This window comes from Cnephaeus nilssonii (assembly GCF_951640355.1).
Source record: "Cnephaeus nilssonii genome assembly, chromosome: 2".
Taxonomy (NCBI): Eukaryota; Metazoa; Chordata; class Mammalia; order Chiroptera; family Vespertilionidae; genus Cnephaeus; species Cnephaeus nilssonii.
In genome coordinates, this window is record NC_137073.1 from 55,502,655 (window position 1) to 55,528,869 (window position 26,215).

Below are 26,215 nucleotides of genomic sequence, written 5' to 3' on the forward strand. Positions count from 1 at the left end.
CCCACTATTGAGAACTATTGCTTAGAAAAAGAAAAGATTCCTTTAAAAATATTACTGCTTGTTGACAATTCACCTGGTCACCCAAGGTCAATGATGAAGATATACAAGATTAATGTTGTTTTCATGCCAGCGAACACAACATCCATTCTGCAGCCCATGGAGCAAGAAACTATTTTGAATTTCAAGTCTTATTTAAAAAATACATTTCATAAGGCTATAGCTGCCATAGATAGCGATTCCTCTGATGGATCTGGGCACAGTAAATTGAAAACCTTCTGGAAATGATTCACCATTCTAGATGTCATTAAGGACATTTGTGATTCAGGGGAAGAGGTCAAAATATCAACATTAACAGGAGTTTGGAAGAAGTTGCTTCCAACCCTCAGGGATGACACTGACGGTTCAGACTTCAGTGGAGGAAGTAACTGCAGATGTGGTGGAAACAGCAAGAGAACTAGAGTTAGAAGTGGAGTGTGAGGATGTGACTGGATTGCTGCAATCTCATGATGAACTTTAACAAATGAGGAATTGCTTCGAATGGATGAGTAAATCAAGTGGTTTCTTGAGATGGAATTTACTCCTGATAAGGTTGCTGTAAAATTGCTGAAATGACAACATAGAATTTAGAATATTATGTAAACCTAGTTGATAAATCAGCAGCAGAGTTTGAGAGGATTGGCTTTAATTTTGAAAGAACTTCTGTGGGTAAAATGCTATCAAACAGTGTTGCATGCTGCAGAGAAATTGTTTGTGAAAGGGATAGTCAATCCATGTAGTAAACACCACTGCTGCCTTATTTTAAGAAATTGCTACAGCCAACCCACCTTCAGCAATCACCACCCTCATTAGTCAGCAGCCATCAACATGGAGGCAAGACCCTCCACCAACAAAAACACTACGACTCACTGAAGCTCATATGATTATTGACATTTTTTAGCAATAAAATGTGAATTAAGGTAGGTTCAGGTTGTTTTTTAGACATAATGCTACTGCACACATGATAGACTATGCAGTGTAAACATAACTTTTATATGTACTGGGAAACCAAAAATATTCATGTAACTTGCTTTATTACTGTATTCCTTTGGTTGTTGTGGTCTGGAACGAAATCTGCAGTATCTCTGAGGTGCTTAAAAACCACCTGTTGAATATTCCAGTTTTCTGAAGTTATATGGTATTCTATTAAGCGGGTCAGTTTATGAGAGTCAGATCATGTAGGTTTCTTTTATGGCATGGATTTATAGTACGCTTTTTCATATTTCATAGGCATTGCATATATGATTGTCTGAAGAAGTGGAGCTACTATGCTAAAAATACTACGCTCAGTCAATTTTCCACAGGATACTTATTAATCACAAATAATTTTTAAAAAATCATTGCTTTTTACATGTCTACACAGTATTACCTGTATTTGTATTTTTAAGTGGGTAAGTGGCAGTGTGTGTCTTTTAAACAAGAAATAGTAGAAGGGCATAGATACTAGTAGTGGTAGCTTATTTTTGGATACAGAATTAAAAAGCAAACATATGTATTTGCATATTATAATGATGGCTACAGAGGAAACATTCAAATTTTAATGCTTATATTTTTTCTAAAATGTTTATACTAAGTAGTGCCAGGAAATGAAACGCAAAATATATAGTAAAGCATATTATCATTTTAATGCATTTTAAAAAGAAAAAGAGAAGGATAAAAATATTTGAAAAATTAACAGCTGAGGAGAAAGTTTACTCAGCTTATAACCTGAGTTTTAATTAAAGCCATTATTAATGACAAATGCTAACTTGCAATGTGACCTCTAGAATGATCTACAGCTGTTGAATCAATTGAGAAGATGGTCTCCACTGTTTTCAAAGGAAAGCACCAAGAAGATAAATCATGTTTAGAGTTATTAATCTTGTGAACATTATATTAAGTATTTGGAAATCTGAAGACAAGATGAAAAAGTAGTCCTAAAAATGAAGTAAAGAGCTTTCTTTGGGAATGCCTTCCTTGGAAAGCCATAATTTCCAGATTATTAACCTAATCATTTAAAAAGAAGTTTTCACTGCATTAATCCCATTTAAATTTAAGATGGAAACATTGAGTAGAGATGAAGCTCTATTAGCTGCACAATGTGAATCAAATGGGACTACAGACAGAGCTGGAGATAAAAAATGGAATGGTAAGCAAACTTTCAAAAGGCATCATTAGCCTATAAATATCCAGCTAGAAGGGCGTTTGCATTGGAGAACTCCCTTACCCACCAAGAGTGGCTATAGCTAAAAGCCCATTGATTAAGTCTTTGAAGTTCTTTAAAAGAAAACAAGTGATCAAATTAGAATCACTAAGAGGCAAAAAAAAAAAAAATACAAGAAGATGCTCACAGTGTTCTGATGTTGTCAACGAAGACCACAGGGCAGCTGTGGAATTTTTTTCAAGGGATTTAAACAAAAGTCTCCTAGAAAAGCCAGCAAAACCAAGGTCAAACCCCTCTAGAACTCTCTGATCTGAGCCCATTAATACAAAAAAGAGAAACAGAACTCTTGATACCAATAACAAAAATAAAGGCAACTAGTGTTGTTGAAAAATAAGTATTTTAATACAAGTTAAAAGCACATAAATTATATCATTTGAAAAAGACATTTTCAGTATTCATCTTTAAATATAGGAAATTCTGCCGTTTAGACATCCCTATGTGTTCTCAAGAAGCACAGCAAAAGGCAACAAGCTTAAACAGCATTGAGTGAGATTTATGCTACAAAAAAAGATGAGATTTCCTGCACTAGGGGATGTTAAATCCAGGAATAAGAGGCAGAAGGAAGCTGTACTTTTTTTTTTTGAAGGGGTAGAGAATTAAGGTAGCTTCTCATCTGTCAGGAAAGTTTAAGGCAGGGTGAATGGATTAGGTGACCTTTCAAAATTACTTCCATCCCAGGATTTATGATGTCAATATAAACCAGCAGTCCCAAACGGAAACTTGGGCAGGAACCACTAACTCGCACTTGTTTTTGCTGTTCCTTGAATACAGGCATAGTCAGGTAACTTTGCCAGAATAACTTAAAGTGCAAGCTTTGGACTCAGCCTGGGTTCCAAAGACTCTGAGTTTCAGCTTCTGCAGTCACAAATGGTGGGTAACTATTATGCTTGTATCAATGGATTGTTGAAAAGATTGAGTGGGATGATATACATAAAGCAAATAGTATGAAGTAGGTACACAACTCTGCATTCTCATTAAACCCTGTTCTGCCACCACATTAGCCATCTTAGTATGGAAATGAGGCTGCTCTCGCGACAGCTCCACCTTTCTTCAGCGTCCATTTCCTCTTGCATGTTCTGTTCCTCTCCACATCTACTCTCAAAAGAAAGCCCTGCATCTATCAAGAAAAACGTTTAGCTACTGAATTTCATTACTAGAGACAAACAACGCAGACTCTGCTGATATATGAGGAGCAGAGGAAGTACAACTGGATAAAATCTCTCAAACATTAAGAAATGTACCAAATATCAGTAAACTAGGGTTTTTTTAATGAAATTTTATGCACCTATTATTATACTTTGTAAAACTATTTAATAACACGGTAAGCTGCTGTAATGTAAACAGATAAAATTGAATAAAAATCAAAATAATAGAAAACACATAAATCTAAATATAATAGATTTGGAAAGATAAACTATTCCAAATGATTATAGTATATGACCCCATACATCTCTTTGTTATGGTATTGATTTGAGATTTCCCTGAGAGTTTACTTTTTCTACATTGCAGATTTTATTAGAAAAAGTACTTTTTTGGTTTTATAAAATATGACTTTTTATTCTTCCTCTTGTTTTTATAGTGTTGTTGTTTTTTCAAAAAGTTATCAGCTATCAGTTCTTCTGGTTGTTCTTTTAGGAAGGAACTGAATATTGCATTTTATTTCTAACATCATTTAAATGTCATATAAGTATACAGATTAAATACATTTTAAGTGTTTACAAAGATATACATGCATACATATGCAAGTATCACCTGCAGATACCATGCCAAGATGTTAGAGGTGAAATGACCATAAATCTGACCTTAGTTCTCTTTTATCAGACTTTTACTATAGACCAATGTAAAAAGAAACTGTCATTTTTTTTCTTAATTTTTCTTTATGATAAAATCTTAAAATTCATTCAGGATTTTATTAATCAGTGATATTTACCAAATAACTACATGGATATAGATATAAAATCACATATGAAAATTATGTTAAGTTGTTTTTAAAGTATGTAGATCTTTTAGGGCAATTATTCTGAATAAACAGAATACAATTAATGTTAAGTTGTTTTTAAAGTATATAGATCTTTTAGGGCAATTATTCTGAATAAACTCATTCATTTTCTGATTACATGAACATTTCTTTCCAAGAATCAACTTTATTTTTTTTACTCAGTATATAATCTCATTAAAAATTGTTTCTTCTCTGTGCCCACAGACTATTTTAAAAGTGAATCATAGATGTTTTTCTGCTCTCATTTTCCACTGATAATGCCTCATTCCCAGATATTTCAGAAAATAGTATAAGCATATTGATAAAATATGAGTGATGATAAACCGCTAGCAATAACAGAGCCTCTTTTTCTTTCACCTGGAACACAATATTACTAAAGTTTATTCACTGCTTCCTTCATTCCAGGCACCATGTTGAGGAATATGGCCAAATATGACATCTGTATTTCCAAGGTATATTGTTGTTGTTTTTAGTATTTTCATATTTTATTATAAACTAGAGGCCAGGTGCATGAATTCGTGCATGGGTGGGGTCCCTCGGCCAGGCTGGTGATTGAGGCCTATCGGGGGGTCAGCCCAGGGGGAGAGACCCTGAGAGGTTGGCTGGCCAGGGGGAGGGGCCGCAGGCAGTTGTCCAGCTGTCCCCGCCCCCGATCGCGGTGGGGGGCCCTATCAAAGGCGGGGCCGGCCAGGAGAAGGGGCTGCGGGAGGTTGTGGGGGGCTGATCGGTGCCAAACCAGGCCAGTTAACCGCCACAGTGTGCGTCACAGCGACCGCTCATTCCGCCATTCAGTCACTGGGCTTTTATATATATAGATAATTATATTTCTTCCAACTAGACTATAAGCTACTGGAGAGCAAATGCTATACTGACTTTTTATCTTTGTATTTCTAGTGCCTGACAAACATTCTGCTTTTCTGCATGACTGAGTCAATGTATGGGAATTGAACTAAAGGAGTCTATTGTCTAAGAAAATTGTTCTCTATTCACATATTAAACACCAATGCCTTGATAAGGATGTTAAATTTCTTATTCCCTACAGGAGTATCAGACCTCATTTCCTTTTAGTCATTGTCTCTAACCCTAAAAATTTAGGTAAACATAAATGAGAGGAGCCCAGTTACCACCTGTTCAATTTTGATTTATAGGCTAATTGTACCTTTTTGGTATTAAGCAACTTTGGAACAATCATAATATCATTTAATTTGTTCCCAAATTGCTTTGTCCTTTCTGGTATTTAATTGTTTATTAGTTTTTATTAAATAAACTCCAAGTAAATACTGGTCAACCATGTACCCACATCTCTATTGGTTGTTAATTTGTGAGAACATATTCTTTAAAGAAGACAGAGATAATTAAGCAAACCTTGTAATTTCCCTCTTCTTATTAATAAGTTCCCCAGATAATCATATAATTACAAATACAGTGGAGGAAGCTGCATGTATACCATTAACTGATAATAAAAGAACTGATAAAAAAAATTTTGCCAGTCACTTTAAGAAATGTCACCCCCGGACAAATAACACTGAGAATGAATGGAGGGCGTACTGCATATATCTGTTTACATCCCTTGAGCCAAAAAAGGAGTCTTATTTATGTCTTTGACGGCTCTGGCTTACTGATCTTCTCTGGACCTCTTGACTGTCAATATTTTTGTTTGGGGGGAATACTTTTCTCTTTCCAAACGGAAAGAAAAATACAAGCTTGTTTTCTCCTTCCCTCCAGGATATAAAAGAAGAAAAACAACAGTTAAAAAGAAACTCTTTTTAAAAGCAACTGCCATAAAAATGGGAAGCAGACACATGGCACAGGAAGAATTCAAATGTTTGCTTATTTCATGAAAAAGTTAATGCCTCAGAATGTTGACTGCCTTAACCAAAGTATTCTTCTTAAATTTACATAAATATGAATCCTCCCCAATTAAAAAGGTAAAGAAAACCCCAAGATCTTAATAGGCTGTGTATTAAATAGAAGCATCTCATATATTTGTAAGGACTTGAGTCTAATTTTCAGAAAAATATACTAATTTTGATGAGGACTGCCCTAAGGAGAGTTGATTGGCTAGGTATTATCTTTCTTCTCTCCTCTCTAATCCAAACAAATTAAGCCTATGGAATTGTAAGTATGACATCTTTAGCAATTACAAATATATCACCGTGCTGTGGAGTCACAGATTCCACATACCGGTTTACTTCTAGTTCACAACAAAAAGTTTTTAAAAAACATTTATCCACTCTAGGTTAGCTTGTTTGCCAACTGATTGTATTTTTATAAAGTTTTCACAGATCCCACATAATCAAAGAATTGTGCCTGTTTATTCTGCTGCCCAGAGTCTAAACTACTTACCTCATTAAAAATATAATTTCTGGTTATGGTTTTACTTGCTTCCAAAGATCAGAAAGTTAGAAAGAATTCCATGGAAAGTTAGAAAAGAGTTCCATGAATCTGCCATGCAAAAATAACAGGTGCACCCATGCTTCCATTGTTTGAAACCTGCATGCTCTGCTAATCAACCAGAATTCCCTGTGTTGTGCATTCATATATAAAACACTTTAGACACCACTGGATTCAAAATGTTTCTTTTTCTGCTGGTCTCAAAATGCCACAAAGATATGGAAAACACTGTGATGCGAAACAAAAAAGTTTCCTGTGTCCCTCTTCTTTCAATCTATCTTTTCATGCGAATGCTCACACATTTCTTACGATTACCTAAAATGCACAGGTAAAACTGGTGCATTTGAGTACATTTCCAACGGATGTATAGGCAGCATTCTATGAATTAACAAGAAATTATGCACTTTAAGTTTGAAAACCTGCACAACCAAGGAAGAATTTTAAAACCTCCATGTTTTTTAATCCCATAGTGTACTTGCTAACAAAAGTTAAGAGTCCAAATTCTCAGGACAGCTGGAGTGAAGAAAAAAAAATCAAAGGAAGTACAGTAGCATTTTTATCGGATACTTTGGTTTTAATGAAGCAAGCACAAATATCCTACATTTAACTAGCCACGTCTATTCAAATATTGATTTAGAAATTGAAGAACAGAGAAGTACCGAGGCTCTCGGGAGTTCACCTGTGCCAGCTTTCTCGGGCACTGTGTGGCTCTGCAGGTAAGTGACTGGAGTGGTGCTGTGCTCTCCTCAGTGCCGGGCACCACTGTTCAAGCAGAGGGAGAGCTTGGGCCCTTGCAGCCCTGGCCTCAGCAGAAGCTCGGACCTGCCGCTTCAACCAGGACACCGAAGAGGCAGGGACATCCTGCAGCATTGCCCACAGCTGCCGGGGAGAAGCAAGGCTCTCTGCACATCTTGCATTTAGCACACTTGAGTTTGTGGATTAGGTTGCCTTCAAATGTTTCAATTCTATGGTATAAAGGATTTTGGAGAGTTAAAAGAAAACAAATTTGAAAAATAAGTTCAAGTGACTGAGAAACACAGCTGAATAAAGTGAGCTGCCGCTGGAGTTCTGTACCTGTTGAAATCATTGTCAGGGTTTAATGGACTGATGGACTGACACTATGAATAGCTTTCATGGTGTAAAAAAAAACAAAAAACAATTTGGCCAGGAGTTTAATAAGCTCAGTGAGATTCTTACATGTCTGAAAAAACATATAGAACATCTGGATGTTACAATGACATGTCAAGGGTTGTTTTGAATGTTATGTAAAAAATCCAGCAGCCTAAAAGTATCAACTTAAACAGATAATTATAGGAAGTATTGAAGGTGTTAACCTAATATTCTTTCCAATTTGAAGGTCAGATAAGACTCATGCTTTTATTTTCTGCAAAGTATCTATAGATTACTTCCCCTAAATTCTCTAGTCCAGAAGCTTTCTTACAATGATGACAAAAATAACTTAAAAAGTAGTCAAAACAATATGACATTTTATCTTCTTGGTTTATATTTAAATAGAGTAGTCATTTAAATAATCATCCATTTTTAAAAAATACCATTAAACATGAAATTATGAAGCTAGATAACAAAGGGGAAAAACATATGCCATTAGTGAAATTAGTAACTACTTACTGAAAACTAGAAAATTCATTTTTAGCACAATTATAAAATACATTTGGAGAAACCATCTGTATTTACACTACTTAGTTGGAAAATCGAATAAGATAAGGAAAAATAATGTTTCCTCTTTCTATCAGCACTATCGCTTTTGCTTCTCTGAATTGGCTGCTGAGTTTACATCTCATTAACCGACCCACAGAACCATTAGGGATGGAGGTGCTAATAGATGCTCCTCTGCCTCACAATACCTATTAAAGCAGTGGACACATCTTTAATGTGGTGTAACTTCCAATTAATTTTTTTGTGACAGTCAGACTGTCACATTGTCAGCAGAGGTATTGTCAGGTCTATCTCTTTCCGAATATATGTCCAAAAGACCTGTGTTCTGAGCTTCTCCTAAGCTTGGAGTAGACTATACTTGCCCTCATTCTTTCATAAGATAAATCTGGAAGTATTTTGCAACAATAATATATCATATGCAGCACTAATATAAGTATATAATATAATATATTTAATACCAAGTGCCTCTTTTATAGCCTAGAGCAGTGGTCAGCAAACCTCAGCTCACGAGCCACATGCGGCTCTTTGGCCCCTTGAGTGTGGCTCTTCTACAAAATACCACGTGCAGGTGCGCACGTATAGTGCGACTGAAACTTCGTGGCCCATGTGCAAAAGTCGGTTTTCGGCCTGGGCGAGTCTATTTTGAAGAAGTGGCGTTAGAACACTCAAGGAGCGAAAGAGCCGCATGTGGCTCACGAGCCACAGTTTGCTGACCACTGGCCTAGAGGATTTAATAGCAATTCAGCAATATTGATTTTGTATAGTAAATAATTTCTTTAATTTAAAAAAATTGAAGAAAATTACTACTCTTGTTAGATAAGTCTATTTATAGCATATTTGGTGTATGTTAGTTAACAAGATATAGTTTTGTGTCTTCTATGAAAGTATGTAATGGTAAGAGGTAAAATAATGAAGCTGACATCTCATATGCACATGATTGACTATTCAAGCTGAGTAACTTGAAAGATACCCTTCTTAACTGCCAATATTTGCAAATACAGTGCCAAAATAACTGTCTAATTTTTTGAAAAATAATATTGCAAAAGCATATTTAGAAATCACTTACAAAGAATGCATTACAAAGATGTAAAATAATGAACAATATCTAAATGATAAGATATTTTCAAAAAGTTTGTGCTTATGATCACCTACACAAAAAGCAATAACAAAGGTAAAAATGTACAGATTCTGGAATGCAGTCAAAATTTTATAATGAATAGTTATTTACCTATTTACTTGCAAATAACTAAAATCTTCTCATTAAAACATGTCTTCTGCTAAGTGACAACATGTTTGTGATAATCAACAACAGCCAAGCATTATTTATGTAAATATATCCCTTGTATCATCTCAATCATGAAGACTCTAAAGAGTGCTTCTAAAAATAAAACTACAAAATTTTTGTCCAACCTTCAAATGATTTTTAAAGAAATTTCCTCTTCCCATACGAAGACAGGAGAGAACACTAGCACCTATTCAAATTTCCTATCTATATATATAAAAGGCTAAGCAACCATCAGATCCAAAACAACCAAACAGACGACCGAACAGGCTGCGCAGGGCGACTAGGCTGGCAGGGGGGTTATTTAGGGATAACCAAATGACCAATCAGCAGGCTGCATGGGGCAATCAGGCCAGCAGGGGGTTAGTGAGGGGCGACCGAACAACCGAGCAGCAGGATGCGTGGGGAAACAAAGCTGGCAGGGGGGTTAGTGAGGGGCGACAAAACGACCAAGCATCAGGCTGCGTGGGGCAACCAGGCCAGCAGGGGGCTTAGTGAGTGGCGATCAAACGACAGAGCAGCAGGCTGGATGGGGCTACCAGGCCCACGGGGGGGGGGGGCAGTTGGGGGCAATCAGACCAGTGGGCGGGGGCAGTGAGGGGTGACCAGGTTGGTGGGGGGGGGACAATTGGGGGTTACCATGCCGGCAGGGGGTGCAGTAAGGGGTGACCAGGCCAGCAGGGGGGGGGCAGTTAGGTGTGATCAGGCAGGCAGCCAGGTGAGCAGTTAGGAGGCAATGGTCCTGGATTAGAGAGGGTGCAGGCTGGGCTGAGGGGACACCCGCCCACCCCCCGTGCACAAATTTCGTGCACCGGACCTCTAGTGAAATTATAATTGCAGTATTTTTTAATTGCATTCAGTGTACACACATAAAGAAGGATGTTTTCACCCAATTAACAGGATGTTTTGCTTTAGCTTCAGTGATATAAAAATACATGTTAGAAAAGCATGTTATCTATCTATTAAATAACATGAATATAATAATTATTAAATATTCCTTGAAAAACTAAAAACAAAAAAAATTTCATCAGAGTACTTCAAAATAAGAAAAAAAGAAACAAATTGATACCTGAAAAATATGGTAATTGAAATTAAGAATAATATAGAGTTGTTTATAAAAGATTAAACAGAGATTGAAAAGAAAATTAGAATTAAAGATAGATTAAGAAAAATAATATTCAGAATGTAACACAGAGAGACATTAGGGTGGAAAATAAAGCAAATACTATAACAGAAACAAAAGTGTTTTTCAAAAATATTCTTTAGCAGAATATTAATATTTAAGATAATGTTTATCAAGAATAAAGCAAACTGATTAGTATTTTCAGAATGATAAAAGTCAATTGATCTTTGTTTTCTTTCCTTTTAAAGTAATATAAAAGTAAAGACTTAAACCATTTTAATTGCAAGAACACTTTATAGCAAAATGTGCTTTTGAATATTTCCCAGGCATTATTATAGCAAAAGAATACCTAATTGCTTTTGCTATTTGCTATGAAAATCTCAGCTTAAAAATAGTAAGAACCAAAATAATTTTAAAGTTATATCTGGTCATTCCAAATGATAAATTTTAACTGAATATATTTAATAAATAAAAATATAAGAACTGGAATAATATCTTCGGTCTACAAGGAAAAGGCTGGTTCTGAGATGCATAGCAAATATTTACTGAATGAATGAATAATTAAATAATTAATTCTGGTAAAAATCTGTTAAATTTTCTATTTTGAGAATCTACAAAAAAAGTTATTGGTTTATCATTACTACTTTTTAGCTTAGAAATAAAGTCGCCAGAAAATCATAAAAACGATAGAAAACAGTTTAGTTGCTTTATATTAGTAAATGCAGGTAAACACGTGACAGCATACATTAGAGAAATAAGTTACACTTCATATTTTTTAATGCTTGATTGCAACTTACCCAAAGAAAAGTTCAATAAAATGTGATAGTTATTGAAAAAATAATAAAATAATTAATTTTCACAAATTAACTACTAGAGTCCAGATGCCCTGTCTTCAGATAGTTATTTCTAGTCATAAGGGGAGTATTCATATAATTGTTCTGGAATGAATAATAATCTTACCTAATAAAAGAGTAATATGCAAAGTAACTATCCCTCCGCTACACCCACCAGTCACGCCCACCAACCAATCAGAGCAAGTATGCAAATAAACCCAACCAAGATGGCTAGAGCCAAAGAGAGCAGGAGGGAGGCTTGGGTTTCCCAGGCAACGGAGGAAGCCAAGCTTTCCGCCTGCCCTTGCCGGCCTAAGCCTCCACTCAAGGCTACAAAGTTTCAATTATAGAAGGTAAACAAATCCAAACAGAAATGGTGGCAGCCAAGGAGCTAGAAAGAGTGGGAGGCTATGGTTGCCCCTGGAAATAGAAGAAGAAAAGCTTTCCGCACACCCTGGCCGGCCCAGGCCTCCACTTAAGACTACAAAGTTTCAATTATAGAAGATATACACAAACCCCAACAGAAATGGCTGCCAGCCACGGAGGGAGCAGGAGGCTTGGCTCCACTCCAGGCTACAAAGTTTCAATTGTAGAAGGTAAATAAATTCCAGATACCAGGGCCTCCGCTTGGGTCGCCAGGGGGCGTGGCTGGCCTGCAAACCACCACAGGCCTCTTGCTCAGGCCGCCCCACGCCCCAAGGGAACCCCCACCCTGATCCGGGACACCCTTCAGGGCAAACCAACTGGCCCCCCACCTGTGCACCAGGCCTCTATCCTATCTAATAAAAGAGTAATATGCAGATTGACCATCACTCCAACACAAGATGGCTGCCCCCATGTGGTCAAAGATCCTGCCCCCATGTGGACACAAGATGGCCACCACAAGATGGCAAGCAGGTGAGTGCAGTTGGGAGGCACCAGGCCTGCAAGGGAGGGCAGTTAAGGGTGACCAAGCTGGAAGAGGAGGGAAGTTGGGGGCAAACAGGCTGGCAGGGGAGCAGTTAGACATCAATCAGGCTGGCGGGGGAGCAGTTAGACATCAATCAGGCTGGCAGGGGAGTGGTTAGGGGGTGATCAGGCTGGCAGGCAGAAGCGGTTAGGGGCAATCAGGCAGGCAGGCAGGCGAGCAGTTGGGAGCCAGCAGTCCCGGATTGTGAGAGGGATGTCCGACTGCCCGTGGGATCGGGCCTAAACGGGTAGTCGGACATCCCTCGAAGGATCCCAGATTGGAGAGGGCAGAGGCTGGGCTGAGGGACACCCCCCGCCCACGTGCACGAATTTTGTGCACCGGGCCTCTAGTCTATAATAATAAAAGCATAATATGCTAATTAGACTAGACGTCCTTCCTTCCTTCCAGACAAAGCCATAGAGGTGGGCAGGGGCCAAGGCACAGGCAGCAGAGGCCCGTGGCCGCCACGCGCAGGGGCCAAGGCCTTTGCACGAATTTTGTGCATCGGGCCTCTAGTCCTTTCATATTTATCTTTTAGATCTCTTTCTTTTGAAATCTAAAAGTAAAATGTGAAAAAATTTAAAATAAGACAGGGCTCAGTAACTTTTAGCTATGCTGTTCAAAGTGTATAAATGACGGTTGGAAACATTTTCTCTCTTTTCTTCCTCCATATAATGTTTTACTTAATGTAGGGACTTTAAAATAATCCTTTTAATAGAGAAAATACAAATGGCAAATTACACATATACAGAATGCATAAATGGTTTTAAGACAGGTAATTTTGTTTTCTCTGACATTTAACCATTAGCTTTCAATTATTAAAATATATTAGTGATTTAAAAAATATTTTATCAATTCTTATTCTATTATTTATTAAAAATTTTTTCTATAAGTCCAGGTGTTAAAAATTGAATAATGGAGGTTTAAAAATGTGCAATCTTTGTACCATACAAAAATCTGCTTCATAGTGTTTCAAGTCACCTACAAAATATAAATAAATAACAAGCTTTTTTTCCTGGAGGTTAGCACAAAGCATCCTAGATATCCAGGGAGAGCAGGGTCAGAGATCAGAAAGAACCCTTCCACTTCCGATCAAAACTGTTCGGACCTTGGGGGAAGAGCAAGGCCCGAAGCATTCTACGGCTTCCCCCGCGCTCGTCCACGGTGCTTTTGGTTGTTCATTTCCTCCCATCCTCACAGAGCGGATGTTTACTTACACGCTGTTCTTTCCCCCTAATACATCTGACTTTTGACTGACAGCCGGTTTATTCAGTATCTGAACTTGAATGGCACTGAACGCTTCAGATACTCCTTTCTCTTTCCAGGTTTCTTCTCAGAAGAAGACCAGAAATCTCTGACTGCTGATTCCGAGGGAAGTGATTTCCATGCACATGTGATCTTTACTCATTGAAATGCATGACAAATGTTGAATAAATAATATCTCCAGATACAATGTGTGTGTTTGTTCAATGTAAATAACACTCTGAAACCCCTAATATCCTTACCGTTCTTGAGCATGTTTATGTACAAATGAAGCGTACTCAGTCAACCCCAGAAAACTGTTTATTTAACCTCAAAAGCTTGACTGCAGCCAGTAAAAGCAAGATAATTCACCATAAATAGTGAATTTTCATTCTGACACTTCTATTCATTCTGTGGTATTAAACTTTTCTTTTTCATTTTACTTTTTAAAGTTGAGTTACAGAAAGGTTTGCACATTTAAAATTCCCCACAGACAAAAGCTCTGAAATAGCCACAACACAATAAGCAGGAAGTTGAAGCATTCATACTTCCTTACAGTGCAGGCAAGTCAAGTAGAAGATTAGAATTTAATGACAGATCTGTATCTGTTTATTGGGCTTTAGAGCAATGGTACTTTAAGTTGGAATATTTTTTCAGTGCATTTTATGCAGAAATACCTCTGGGAATCACATAATTCAACAAGGAGTGAAAACAGTAACCTAGGTTAATATGAAACTTTCTGTGGACTTTGTGCATTTCTCAGGGCACATAGCTTTGTGAATCTTCACACAGAACATTTTTGGACATGTTGTGCACCAAACTTATTTAAAGAAGAACTACCATTTTAAAGCGGAATCCGTGCAGACTATTATTCATCTGAACAGACTTTGTGAAATGGTGGACTAGGAATGCTATAAAAGGATTTCACATTAGTCCTTATATTCTTTATACTAGAGGCCCAGTGCATGATTGAATCATGCACGTGTAGGGTCCCCTACACGCTTTCGCTTTTCGCGGTAGAGCTGGGTGCCTGTCCGCTGGTGGACCAGGCCTTTCAGAAGCCTCCGGCTCGGCGGAGGCTTCTGAAAGGTGCCGGAGCAGACAGGCACCCAGCTCCCCCACTTTTGATGGTCCGCGGCCGCTGAGGGGGGCTGCCGCGGACACCTGGCTACCCTGCCGTTGAGAGGCGCAGCTGGGTGTCCGCGGCAGGCCCCTCAGCGGCCGTGGATCTGGCCATTGAGAGGCGCAGGGGGCGGGAGTCCCGCCCCCTGCGCCTCTCAACAGCAGGGTAGCCCCCCTCAGTGGCAGTGGATCCGTGCCTCTCAATGGCCGGATAGGCCACCCCGAGTCCCGCCCCCCAGCCTCCCACCGCCCAATCGTGGGCGTAGCGGAGTGATGGTAATTTACATGTTACTCTATTATTAGATAGGATGTCTCACTTCTGGATATTATCGCCCTTTTTCTAAGGGTCAATTACTTGACTGGCCATCATGGATACTTAATCAGTGAATGGATCTGTGAGATGCCATGCTTATATTTTGTCCCTTTTTTTAAAAAAATATATTTTTATTGATTTTTTACAGAGAGGAAGAAAGAGGGATAGAGAGTTAGAAACATCGATGATAGAGAAACATCAATCAGCTGCCTCTTGCACAACCCCCACTGGGGATGTGCCCGCAACCAAGGTACATGCCCTTGACCGGAATCGAACCTGGGACCTTTTAGTCCACAGGCCGACGCTCTATCCACTGAGCCAAACTGGTTTCGGCTATTTTGTCCCTTTTTAAAAGTATCTCATATTTCTGAGTGGATGATTAGAAAGATAGTGTGTAAACACCCTTTTTATAGACTAAATTGTATCCCCCAAAATCCATATATTGAAGCCCTAACTCCCAATGTGGCCATTGAGAAGATAAATAAGGTTAAATGAGGGCATAAGGTTGGGCTGCAATTCAATAGGTCCTCATAAGAAGTGGAAGGGACACCAGAGTGCCCTCACACAGAGAAAAAGCCAAATGAGGACACAGCAGAAAGGTGACGGTCCACAAGCCGTGAGGAGAGCTTCCCCAGAAACCAGCCCTGCCAGCATCTTGATCTTGGACTTCCAGCTTCCAGACCTTCAGAAAATAATTTTCTGTTGTTTAAGCCACACAGCCTTTGGTTTTTGTTACAGCAGCCCCAGCAGACTAATACAACTCCCAGATTAAAAGCAAAGCACATTGAAACACTTGTTTCTCTGAATTTGTTTTTAACTTTTCCTCTATTATCGCTCAATATCCAATGAAACTAAATGATAGAAACCTGTGTCCAAGCGCAAAATAGAAATTGATATGCTCTTATGGGAAAAAGGGAGATAAAAGTTTTACTCTATTAGATCCCTTTAATTTGCTTAATAATGTCAATACCAAAAATCTTTGGGATGGCAATACTGCTTTTTTCTTACTTTAAAAACAGTTGTTATTACATAGCTAATGGTGCTTTTAAAAACATCTTGAAAAGAAAATAAAAATCCTTTACTCAATAGCATTTCCATTTCAGTAACTTTTTTTTCACTCTTAAAGGTCCATTGTTGAAAAATCAAAAGTGTAAAATCCATTACCTGCCATTATTGCATCAACATAAAAAATATGCATTTTAACAATAAGTTTGATATTCAAAAACAAAATAAAAAGGCATGACTTACCCTATATAATAAAAGGGTAATATGCAAATCAACCAAATGGCAGAACAACCAGTCCCTATGACGTGCCTGACCACCAGGGGGCAGACGCTCAATGCAGGAGCTGCCCCCTGGTGGTCAGTGTTCTCCCACAGGGGAAGCACTAGTCAGCCAGAAGCCAGGTTCACAGCTGGCAAGTGCAGCGGCAGTGGCAGGAGCCTCTCCCACCTCCGTGGCAGCACTAAGGATGTCCGACTGCCACCTTAGGCCTTCGGGGAGCAGGCCTAAGCCCTCAACTGGACATCCCCTGTGAGAGGACGCAGGCCAGGCTGAGGGACCCCTCCCTCCCCCGAATGCACTAATATCGCACACCAGGCCTCTAGTAAATACATAAATATCCATTCATACTTTTACAATGATAGCTACTGGAAGAATGAGACCTTTTAAAATGCCACTTTCATTCCAACTGCCTTTTTCCTGCAAGTTGGTAATGCCAGGAGTTGTAAGAGAGCTTCTGTGGTCAAAGTCACGTTCCCCCTTTCTAGCCTGTAGCTGATAATGAAAATGTGATGAATCTTCCATCTTGGCTTTGATGCTTTTTCATTAACTCACTGCTGGTAGTAAACTGTGGCAGGTCTTCCACTTCAACCCCATCGGCCATTTGCATCACCTTTTCTAAAAGGTCTTTGTTGTAACTGCAACCCAGGAAGAGGTGGTTGGCCCAGACCCTGGAGAGGGACAGCATAGGGTCCGGATGGCCGCGGCCGTCAGGCGGGTCGCAGTAGTCGGGCAGGTGGTGCAGGACGAATTCCATGGGGGCCTTCCATTGCTTCTCGCTCTCCGAGTAGGAGCGGAACTGCTGGGCGAAGTCGGTGGCCTGCAGTACCCCAGAAACCAGCTCCCCCACCGCTGCCATCCACCATGGCGCCCTCCGCCGCCGAGGGATAGACCCACCCGCCTTCAGAACCATCTTTAACATCAATCCATTCTGATGAAGTTTAAATAATGACTCCATTCAGTCCTTGGTAAAGATAATAAGCAAAGGTCCACTATATTGCATTAAGTTAATCAGCTCTCCAGATGAACCATTTCCACAAATGCAAAGCGCCATAACTCTTCCTTGACACTTCTGTTGCATGTGTTAATAATGGCTAAGGACTTGGAAGGTGGAAAAGTGACTCTAATTCTATTTGAATTATTTTCAAAATAAATGTAGTAGTCTTTCCATTGATAATGAAGTACTATATATAAAGTTTACTCGATAGCATGTCAAATAATTATGTTCTTATTTTTTTTATTTTAATTTATTTATCTTAATTTACAATTTATAATTAGTATATGTTTCTTGAATTTCAGATATACATAGGACCTGGGTATATAATAATGAATAAAGATTATGTAGTCCCTACCATTTAAGTACAGTGAGGCAGACAATAAATAAAAGAATATAAATATATGACTAGCATCAACTTAAGGGAACATGTTTCAATGTCAGGATTAGAGAAGGGGTAAGTGCGTGGACTCTCTGATATTTAAAGCGACATCCAAAGTAAGAAAAGAAGTCAGACACAGAGGGAAGGCTCAGGGTAATGTCATGAGTGAAAACCCCAACCTGGTGGACAGCGGGCCCTGTCTGAGGAACAGCAGGGAGGTGAGTAGAGCTGGACAGCAGTGGGCAAAGGGAAGAGTGCTTAAGATAAAGAAAGAGTGATGAGAAAGGCTCAAAGGGCACAAGAAGAGTCTGGATAGTAATGAAAGCACAATGAGAGGCCAATTTTAAGAGACACATCATTGTTGGTGATAAAGAATGAGGAACTTTTTCTCTCAGAATATAATAGAATGTTAATAAAAGAAAGGCTATTAAAGAATTTCTATAACATAGGTTCTCTAACATCTTTATTAACAGTTAATAGGGAAATAGACCTACTATAATTTAACTTCAGTTGTCCATATGATAAAAGAGGAGGAGGAAGAGGAAAAAGAGGAAGAGGAGAAGGAAAAAGACAAGAAAATAACGAAGCATTATATTGTTTCTTAAGGTAACCCATCACAGGGCATTCAAGCCAGAGATGATACCACACTTTTTTATGGTTTCCATGCTAGTTAAAACAGCTTCTTACTCTACAGCTTCCATAGACTAAGGATCTCTCTATAATAAATTGCAATTTTCCTGGGAGAGGAAAAGCAGTCCTAATGCATGTGCACTGTAGCTTAACATAAAGCACACCATCTGGTGCTTGCTTTTCATTCGGCAATGATCTATAATGACATATTATAACAGATTTTATCTGTTAATTACTAAGAAGCAAAAGTGATTTCGATCTCAAATTCAACAGAGCAAAATAAAACAGTTACAGTAATGGGAAAAGTGTTCCTTAAGAAATGAAAAATTACTTCAGAATTCATAAGTCTGTTTTGTACAATATTACAATTACTCACTGCTATACAAACTCATAGCAAAGGTTTAGAACATTTCTTTCTGCCTGCATTTCCATTCTTTAATTTGTAGATGTTTTCATGGTAGTAAAACCCTTTCTATGCACTAAGGATAAAACACTAAAATATCTATCTTGCAAAATAACTAAAAGTTGCTTTATTTTAATTCATATAAATCCAAGTACTTAATTAAGGTGCATCTCTATGCTTAGAACGTGGGGGGGGGGGGAGGAAAGCTGCAAGTATATTTAAAATATGTGTTTTTTCCTCTAGCATACCAAAATGTGGGGGAAAAAATGTGAAGAATCAAAGTAGAAATGGTTAACAGTTGATGATATCAAGACAGACAATCCAATGGTCTCTCAGGAACGTCTTTAAAGAACTGCTTTGATCAACTAAACCTTCTGGAGCCCTGGAGGTTTGCTGTTTTATCGAAAGTAATTTTACAGTTTGGAAATATGTTTTTTTCACATGAAGCTGGATGGCTTGAGCAGCATTCAAGGGAACACAGGTCAACATTTTCACTCTTGTAAAAGGTATCAGTGACACTGACAAGTATCTTATCTGCTAGCAGTTGTCACTTGCAGGTTCAAGGCAAAGTAATTTTGTCCCCTTAAGCCTTTAAGTTTAAAGAATTGAAAATGAAATCATAGTCAGATAGACAAGTAGAAGGGGTTTTCATAAATTATAGGTCTGTTCAAGCTTAATTTGACACTTCATTTACACTGCATTGCAATAATCCACCATAGCAAACAATTGAAACATATTATTATTTTTACTTTATTTCTGAGAGAGATAAGCACTTGCACTAGATGGTAAATCACATAGCAAGATGGGTTATAAGGTTTCATTGCTTATTCTGGGATTACATAGACATACATTTAGTCTAATTTAGTCAAGGCTACCAGATGGTACTTCCTTTTCATTTACTTGGATCTATTTGCCATTTTCTTCTTGGTTATTGAATTCCCAATGCTCACCTTGGTTAAGAAAAAAAAATGCTTACAATGAAAATAGTGTTGACTATCCTCCCTTGAAGCTAGGTGTATGTAGCCATGACACTAAATGCTATCAATGCAGAGTTAGCAGGTTACCTCCCTTACAGAAAAACAAATCATTTTATTCACATTCAGAAAATCAGTTTTATGGTAATGGACTAACATAACCCTGTGAATAATTTCATTTTTTTCTATATTGTGAAATCAGCTAACTAAAGTTGAGCTGAAGAAATGGAGCCACCATGCTTTGACATAATCAGTATCATCAATATATTTGAAAAAAAATAAAATAAAAAATCTGTTGCCCTAGCTGGTTTGGCTCAGTGGACAGAGTGTCGGCCTGCGAATTGAAAGGTCCCAGGTTTGATTCTGGTAAAGGGCACATGCCTGGGTTGTGGGCTTGATCCCCAGTGGGGGACTTGCAGGAAGCAGCCGATCCATGATTCTCTCTCATTGTGGATGGTTCTATCTTTCTCTCCCTCTTCCTTCCTTTCTGAAATCAATAAAAATATATTTTTTAAAAATCTGTTGAGTTCCCCTAGCATAAGCAGGAGCAACCTATGTCTGAAATTGCTATATTGGTTCATTTTCATTTCACAATAAGTTGTCAATCATCAAGTATTCTCATCACAGAAAAAATAGATATTCTACACTGCGGGAGAGTTATCTGACAGACACCTCAAAATCTATTCTCCACTGATTCCTTCTGAAATGCAGCTAGGTGTGACCATAAGACTAGGCTCTGAGATGTGAGTGTAGTAGAAATATTGGGTCAGCCTTTCTGAAAGAAACTGCATTTCCCTGTATGTCCACCTGCCTAAAAAATGGTAACAACAGGAGCAACCACTTTGTAGACAGATATGGAAGCCACAGATCTGACAGAACCACTTCACCAACCTTTGACCACTCTGCCAGTGGCCAGGGACATAAAATATTTATTCAAGCTACTGCCTTTGTTAGACCAACTTCTTTGAATTAATTTAAAACACACACACACACACACACACACACACACACACACACACACACAACTAAATATTAAGAAATCTATAATAATAAAAGCATAATATGCTAATTAGACCGGACAGCCAAACAACCTTCCGGACAAAGCCTGGGCTGTGAGGGTTGCTGAGCCCCTTGCACGAATTTCATGCATTGGGCCTCTAGTAACAATATAAAAAGCCAAATATCTTATCCTTCTAATTTTGTAATTTCAGTTTTGAATAACTGTGGAGACATAGATTCAGGTTGATTTTAGAATTAATGTCTCCAAGACTTCGCCAAACTCCCATACTCAGTTTTTTATACCTGTTCTCCATTGCCAAATTTTTAAGTTAATCAAATAAGTAACCATCTGCTGATCTTTAAGAGTAAATGATAAATATCAATGATTATTTGAATTACAGAGTAATGCATTAATTAATCTTTTATCAAGGGGACATCTTGACAAACTATATTTGATATTTAATAAAATCTATTTAGAGGCAATAAAATATTGCATATTGAACTATTTTAGCTTTTATATCATAGATGAAATCAAAACAGAACAAAAATCTAATTTGAAAGCCATACCTTCCAAGGTATATGTATGTAAATATAGCAAGAACAAGTACACAATTTGGATAGACACTATATTAGTAGCAGTTATTACTAACAACTACTATTAATTATTCCTAACACTAGTATTAAAAACAGGCTTAATATCAGCTTATATTTTCTATTTGACTATGTGTTTTAGGTGTAAGTCATCACATCCAGATGGCAATTTTAATAATGTGCCCCTTAAGCATTTTAATAGATATCTATTTTAATATTTTCAATATTTACTGATAATATCAGACTCTTCTGATATTTTTCCTTCTTTTTCAATAGTCACTTCTTGTAATTACTTATTTTGTATATTTGTTTTTTTCTTTCATGTTAGCTTATATTTACTATTTAGCTTATCTTTTCAACTCTTTTCAAGTAAATAATATGACTTGTAAATTTCTTAAATAAAAGTTTCTGCTTTGTATCTATTTTCTATCTGATTAATTTATGTTTATATTTAAATTTTTATTATTTAGCTTTGAATTGAGAATAGATTTATTTTCAAATTTTAAATTTTTTTGTAAAAGGTCTTAGTATTATTTTTCCTGTAATCACAGTTTTAAATGTATTTCATGAATTCTGATCTGTGATGTTTTCATTTTTTATATTATTTAAAAATTATTTATTTTTATCTTGTACTGTCCCTTTCACCAAGAGTTGTTTAAAAAGGAGGATTTAATTTCTAGGTGTAACTTTCTTTGGTTGTTCTTCATATTGTTACAAGTCCTTAGTTATATTGTGTTTTGATCTAAGAATACTGTTGGAAATATTGCCTGACACAAACTATGGCTGTTAGAAGGAAACAGCAAAAAAAAATAAAATAAAAAATAAATAAAACAAAAGTAAAAAATAAAACAACCAAATTTGAACTACCAGAAAAAGAAACAGGAAAATGACCCCAAATTGATTATTCTCCCTCTCCATGTCTGCCATCTCCTGCTGGTTCCTCTGATTAGTCAAACCAAACCAGAAGCTAGAGGCAAAGCAGCCCATTTATGTAGTCAAAGAATCTACATCCTAAGGGGGATGTAGATCTGGGGGACAAGAGAAGGAGATTCAGTACATCCTCACAAGTTCATACTATTATGGAAATGCTTACTGTAAATACAGTACCAAAAATATCACACAAGGTAAAAGCTATAACATGTCCTTAGAAGAAAACTGCAATAAAGAAAGCATTATATTTTTCATGTTGCACCAATAACTATAGCCATCAGATTTATTTTCATTCTTTTCTGTTTTATATAACTTCTATCCAATGTTCCTTTAAATTTATGACTGAAGACAGCATACTCATTTGCAAGCTAATATGGATGGTGATAGGCAATATATGGTTAGAATTGAAAACTGAAACTGCAATAGTGATATACCAAAACCAGTTCAAAATTTCCGATTATACTCTGGAAACTCTAACTTCAAAAGCATGATTATGTTTTGAATTTTATTTTGCTAGTAACTCAGTACAAAATGAAAAAGCTCTCTCAACAAAGGAGAAAATAACTAACTATACAGTAAAAATATTTTTTCTAATTTATTTTACACTAAAAATTAAGATAAGAACAAGGTATTTCATGGTATGTAGTACTCATACAAATTCTATATGTTCTGTATCATGATTTCCAATAATTTAGAGTAATCTGCAATCAACCAATAATTAAGAATAAGATACTGAAAAGTTACACTGAGGATTAGAAAGTGAATGACAGAATAATGTCTGATATAACCTAAATTTGGGAGATTATACTTTCCTAATACATTATCAGTCCTAATAATTAATGCATTTACTATATACTATAGTTATATCCTGTTCTACTACATTTAAAACTTGTTTTATTTTAATCTCTTTAATATTTGCATATGTAAATTTTATTTGGCCCAGACAAGTATAAACAATTTGTGAGACAGAGAGAAATATCTATGTGAGGGAAACACATCTATTGGTTGCCTCCTACATGGACCCCAATCAGAGCCCAGTCGGGGAGAAGCCTGCAACCAAATGGAAGTCCCCAAAGAAGTCAGGGGAGTGGAAAACAGCTTCAAAATCCCAGCCAGCACAAACTAAACAGAAACACAGGGCTGCTGGTGAACCAAGTAGACAAAGAACCTCAGCGATAGAGACCAAATGGAAGAGGTCTAAGAAAGATGATAAAGCTTCCTGTCCACAAAAGATGGCACAAGAAAATAAAAGAGTAAGAGTTCACAAGAAGATACCAATTCATCTACTGCCCATTAACTTGCCACCAGTTAACCTGATTCACCGAGACATCATGAGGGGTTGGTGCCAGCAATTAAAGCTGAGCACCAGTGGCAAGAAATGGGAAACATATAATAGGCTGCGTGAATATGCTTTCCCTACTCAAAACGATATTCCTATCAAACCAGAGGAGGCGAAGATACTGACATTATCACAAAGGAAATTGAAGATGCAAAAGGGGGAAATTGAAGATGCTGGACAGTTTTGGTCTTCCTGAGGTGACTGCTCCCCTGGAGTGGGGGGTGAGCTGCTCCTGAAGGGGGTGCTACTGTTCTCCTTGAGGGAATGGACAATATTTTTGTGACAACTTCCACCCCAATGATGTGTTTGCCTCCTGGAGCAGAATTGCAGCCACGACTGGGAAGGATGGGAAGAGGAGACTGTGGGGTCACCTCAGGAGGCCTCTGGTTACAAGTGGTGGGTGGTCCATGGACAATGTCTCCCTGCAGACACAGAGGGCTGGGTTCAGCTACAGTTTTATGCTGGGCAAGCCTGGGTTCCTGAGAAACCAGGGCAAGTGTGTTCACTCTTCTTGGAACTTTCCTGCAACTTTCCACCCCCACACCTGGAGGATAATATGTTGTGCCCCAAACGCATTCATAGGAATAAGGTATTAGCGAGAAGCTTCCATTGCCAAGAAAAAGAGTACAGCTATGATTGTAATTAATATGGCAGAAAGGTGACTCTAATCAACTCCACGGTGCCACTGACAGGCCCACAGATGGGTGGGGGGCAGATGTTACTCTCAGACTACCAACAGTGCCTGCTGCTTCGTCTGCTGGGATTCAGTTATGTTTTAAAATAGACATGCATTTCACAAACAATCATTCATTGCAGTGAAAATGCAAAAGTCACTCACACCATCCAACGATTACCCATCTGAATCAGAAGTGACTCCAGCAGCTCTTTCACGGTGGGAGCCTGATCTGAACCTCATGAGGGGAGTGGAAAAACAGGTGTGCTCCCTCAATGGACTCCGGCCTCAGAATTGTGTCCACTCCCAAAAACATTCTTAATGTTCAAAACATTTTGTGAAGTTGTCTGAACTTGGGATTTCTGTGGTGTGTCTCTGGGATAAAAACACGGGCACTTGGCCAGTATTATTTCTGTTTTGTATATTTTTGCTGTTTAAAAAATATACAAGGTCACTTCTGAGTCATAAATACCTAGTATTCTTAAAATGTACATGTAAAGTAATTCATCTGCTATGCTTTGGGAACTTTGTTGTATGCAAATTATTGTTAATGTTCTTGCCTCAGTAGGATTAAGCCAAAAGGCATGATTTTGTTTCAGTGTAATAAGTAATATACACTTAAAAAAACACGCAATTTGTGCTCTGGTAAGCACTCCAAGTTGATAGGTAAATGTTTAATATAACAAAAATAACTCTACCAACTGTGATTTTAAAAAATTGGTTAATTTAGGAGTTGAGAAATAGAGATGATGCTCTCCAGGAATGTGGAATACAGAGGATATCTAACAATGAAGTAAAGATAGATAAGAGGTACATAAAAATAGTATTGTCCTGTCTCCAATCTCTACTTTATGATAAGACCCAAAAAAATTCATGCTCTAGCCGGTTTTGCTCAGTGGGTAGAGCGTCAACCTTCTGATTGAAAGGTCCTGGGTTTGAATCTGGTCAAGGGCACATGCCTGGGTTGTGGGCTCAATCCCCAGTAGGGGTTGTGCAGGAGGCAGCTGATGAATGATTATCTCTCTCATCATTGATGCTTCTATCTCTCTCTCTCTCTCTCCATTCCTCTCTGAAATCAATAAATATATATATTTAAAAAAAAAACAACTTTTTCCTGCCCTGGCCAGGTGGCTCAGATGATTGAGCATCGTCCCATACATCTAAAAGGTAATGGGTTTGATTTTGAATTAGAGCACATACATAGATTTCGGTTTCGATCCCTGGTATGTAAGGAGGCAGCCATCAATGTTTCTCTCTCATATCCATGTTTCTCTCTCTCCCTCTCCCTTCCTCTCTCTCTAAAAATCAATAAAAACATATCCTTGATGAGGATTAAAAACATTTTCCCTCCATTACTGTGTCATTGTAGATAACAGAGGCTGGCCATACAGTAATTTTAATGAGAGGCTAAGTGCTCCTCTTCTCAGATGGTACTCTACACTACATTACATTCAACAAAGCACTTTGTGCCTTTTATATATCCCTAAATAATTTTTTAATCTTAAGGATAAGTATAAATATCTTGGATTATAATGAAGCAGAAATGTAGGCTTTCATTTGTCTAGTGAACCCTTTGCAATTGCAGCATGTCATGAATAATTGTTACATTACATCAAACAATTGATAAAAGAATTATCCAAGGATAACATATTCAGATATCACTCTATTTTAGTACTTCAAATAAACAAATGTTTAATGACATTTTTTATTAACAACATCATTTATTCTTTGTTGATTTTTTGTGTCTGTGTGCACTACTCATAAGAATTTATGAACACTTCAATTTTCTTTGAAGATTTTAAGATGTAAAAAAAAAGGCAATTTACCTTTTTACCTTTCATATTTC

The 26,215-nt window shown here is 37.6% G+C and overlaps 2 protein-coding genes across 6 annotated transcripts in view; both read right to left on the reverse strand.

The window, feature by feature from the left end:
• Positions 1 to 26,215, reverse strand: part of LOC307108733 (uncharacterized protein) — an 823,426-nt gene that overhangs the window by 240,524 nt on the left and 556,687 nt on the right. The window lies entirely within an intron of this gene.
• On the reverse strand, positions 16,939 to 17,367 carry LOC307114794 (CDKN2AIP N-terminal-like protein; the record flags this gene model as incomplete). The annotated part of the gene is made up of 1 exon (XM_079797595.1): positions 16,939 to 17,367. One exon carries the CDS (start codon positions 17,365 to 17,367, stop codon positions 16,939 to 16,941), a length of 429 nt encoding a protein of 142 aa, XP_079653721.1.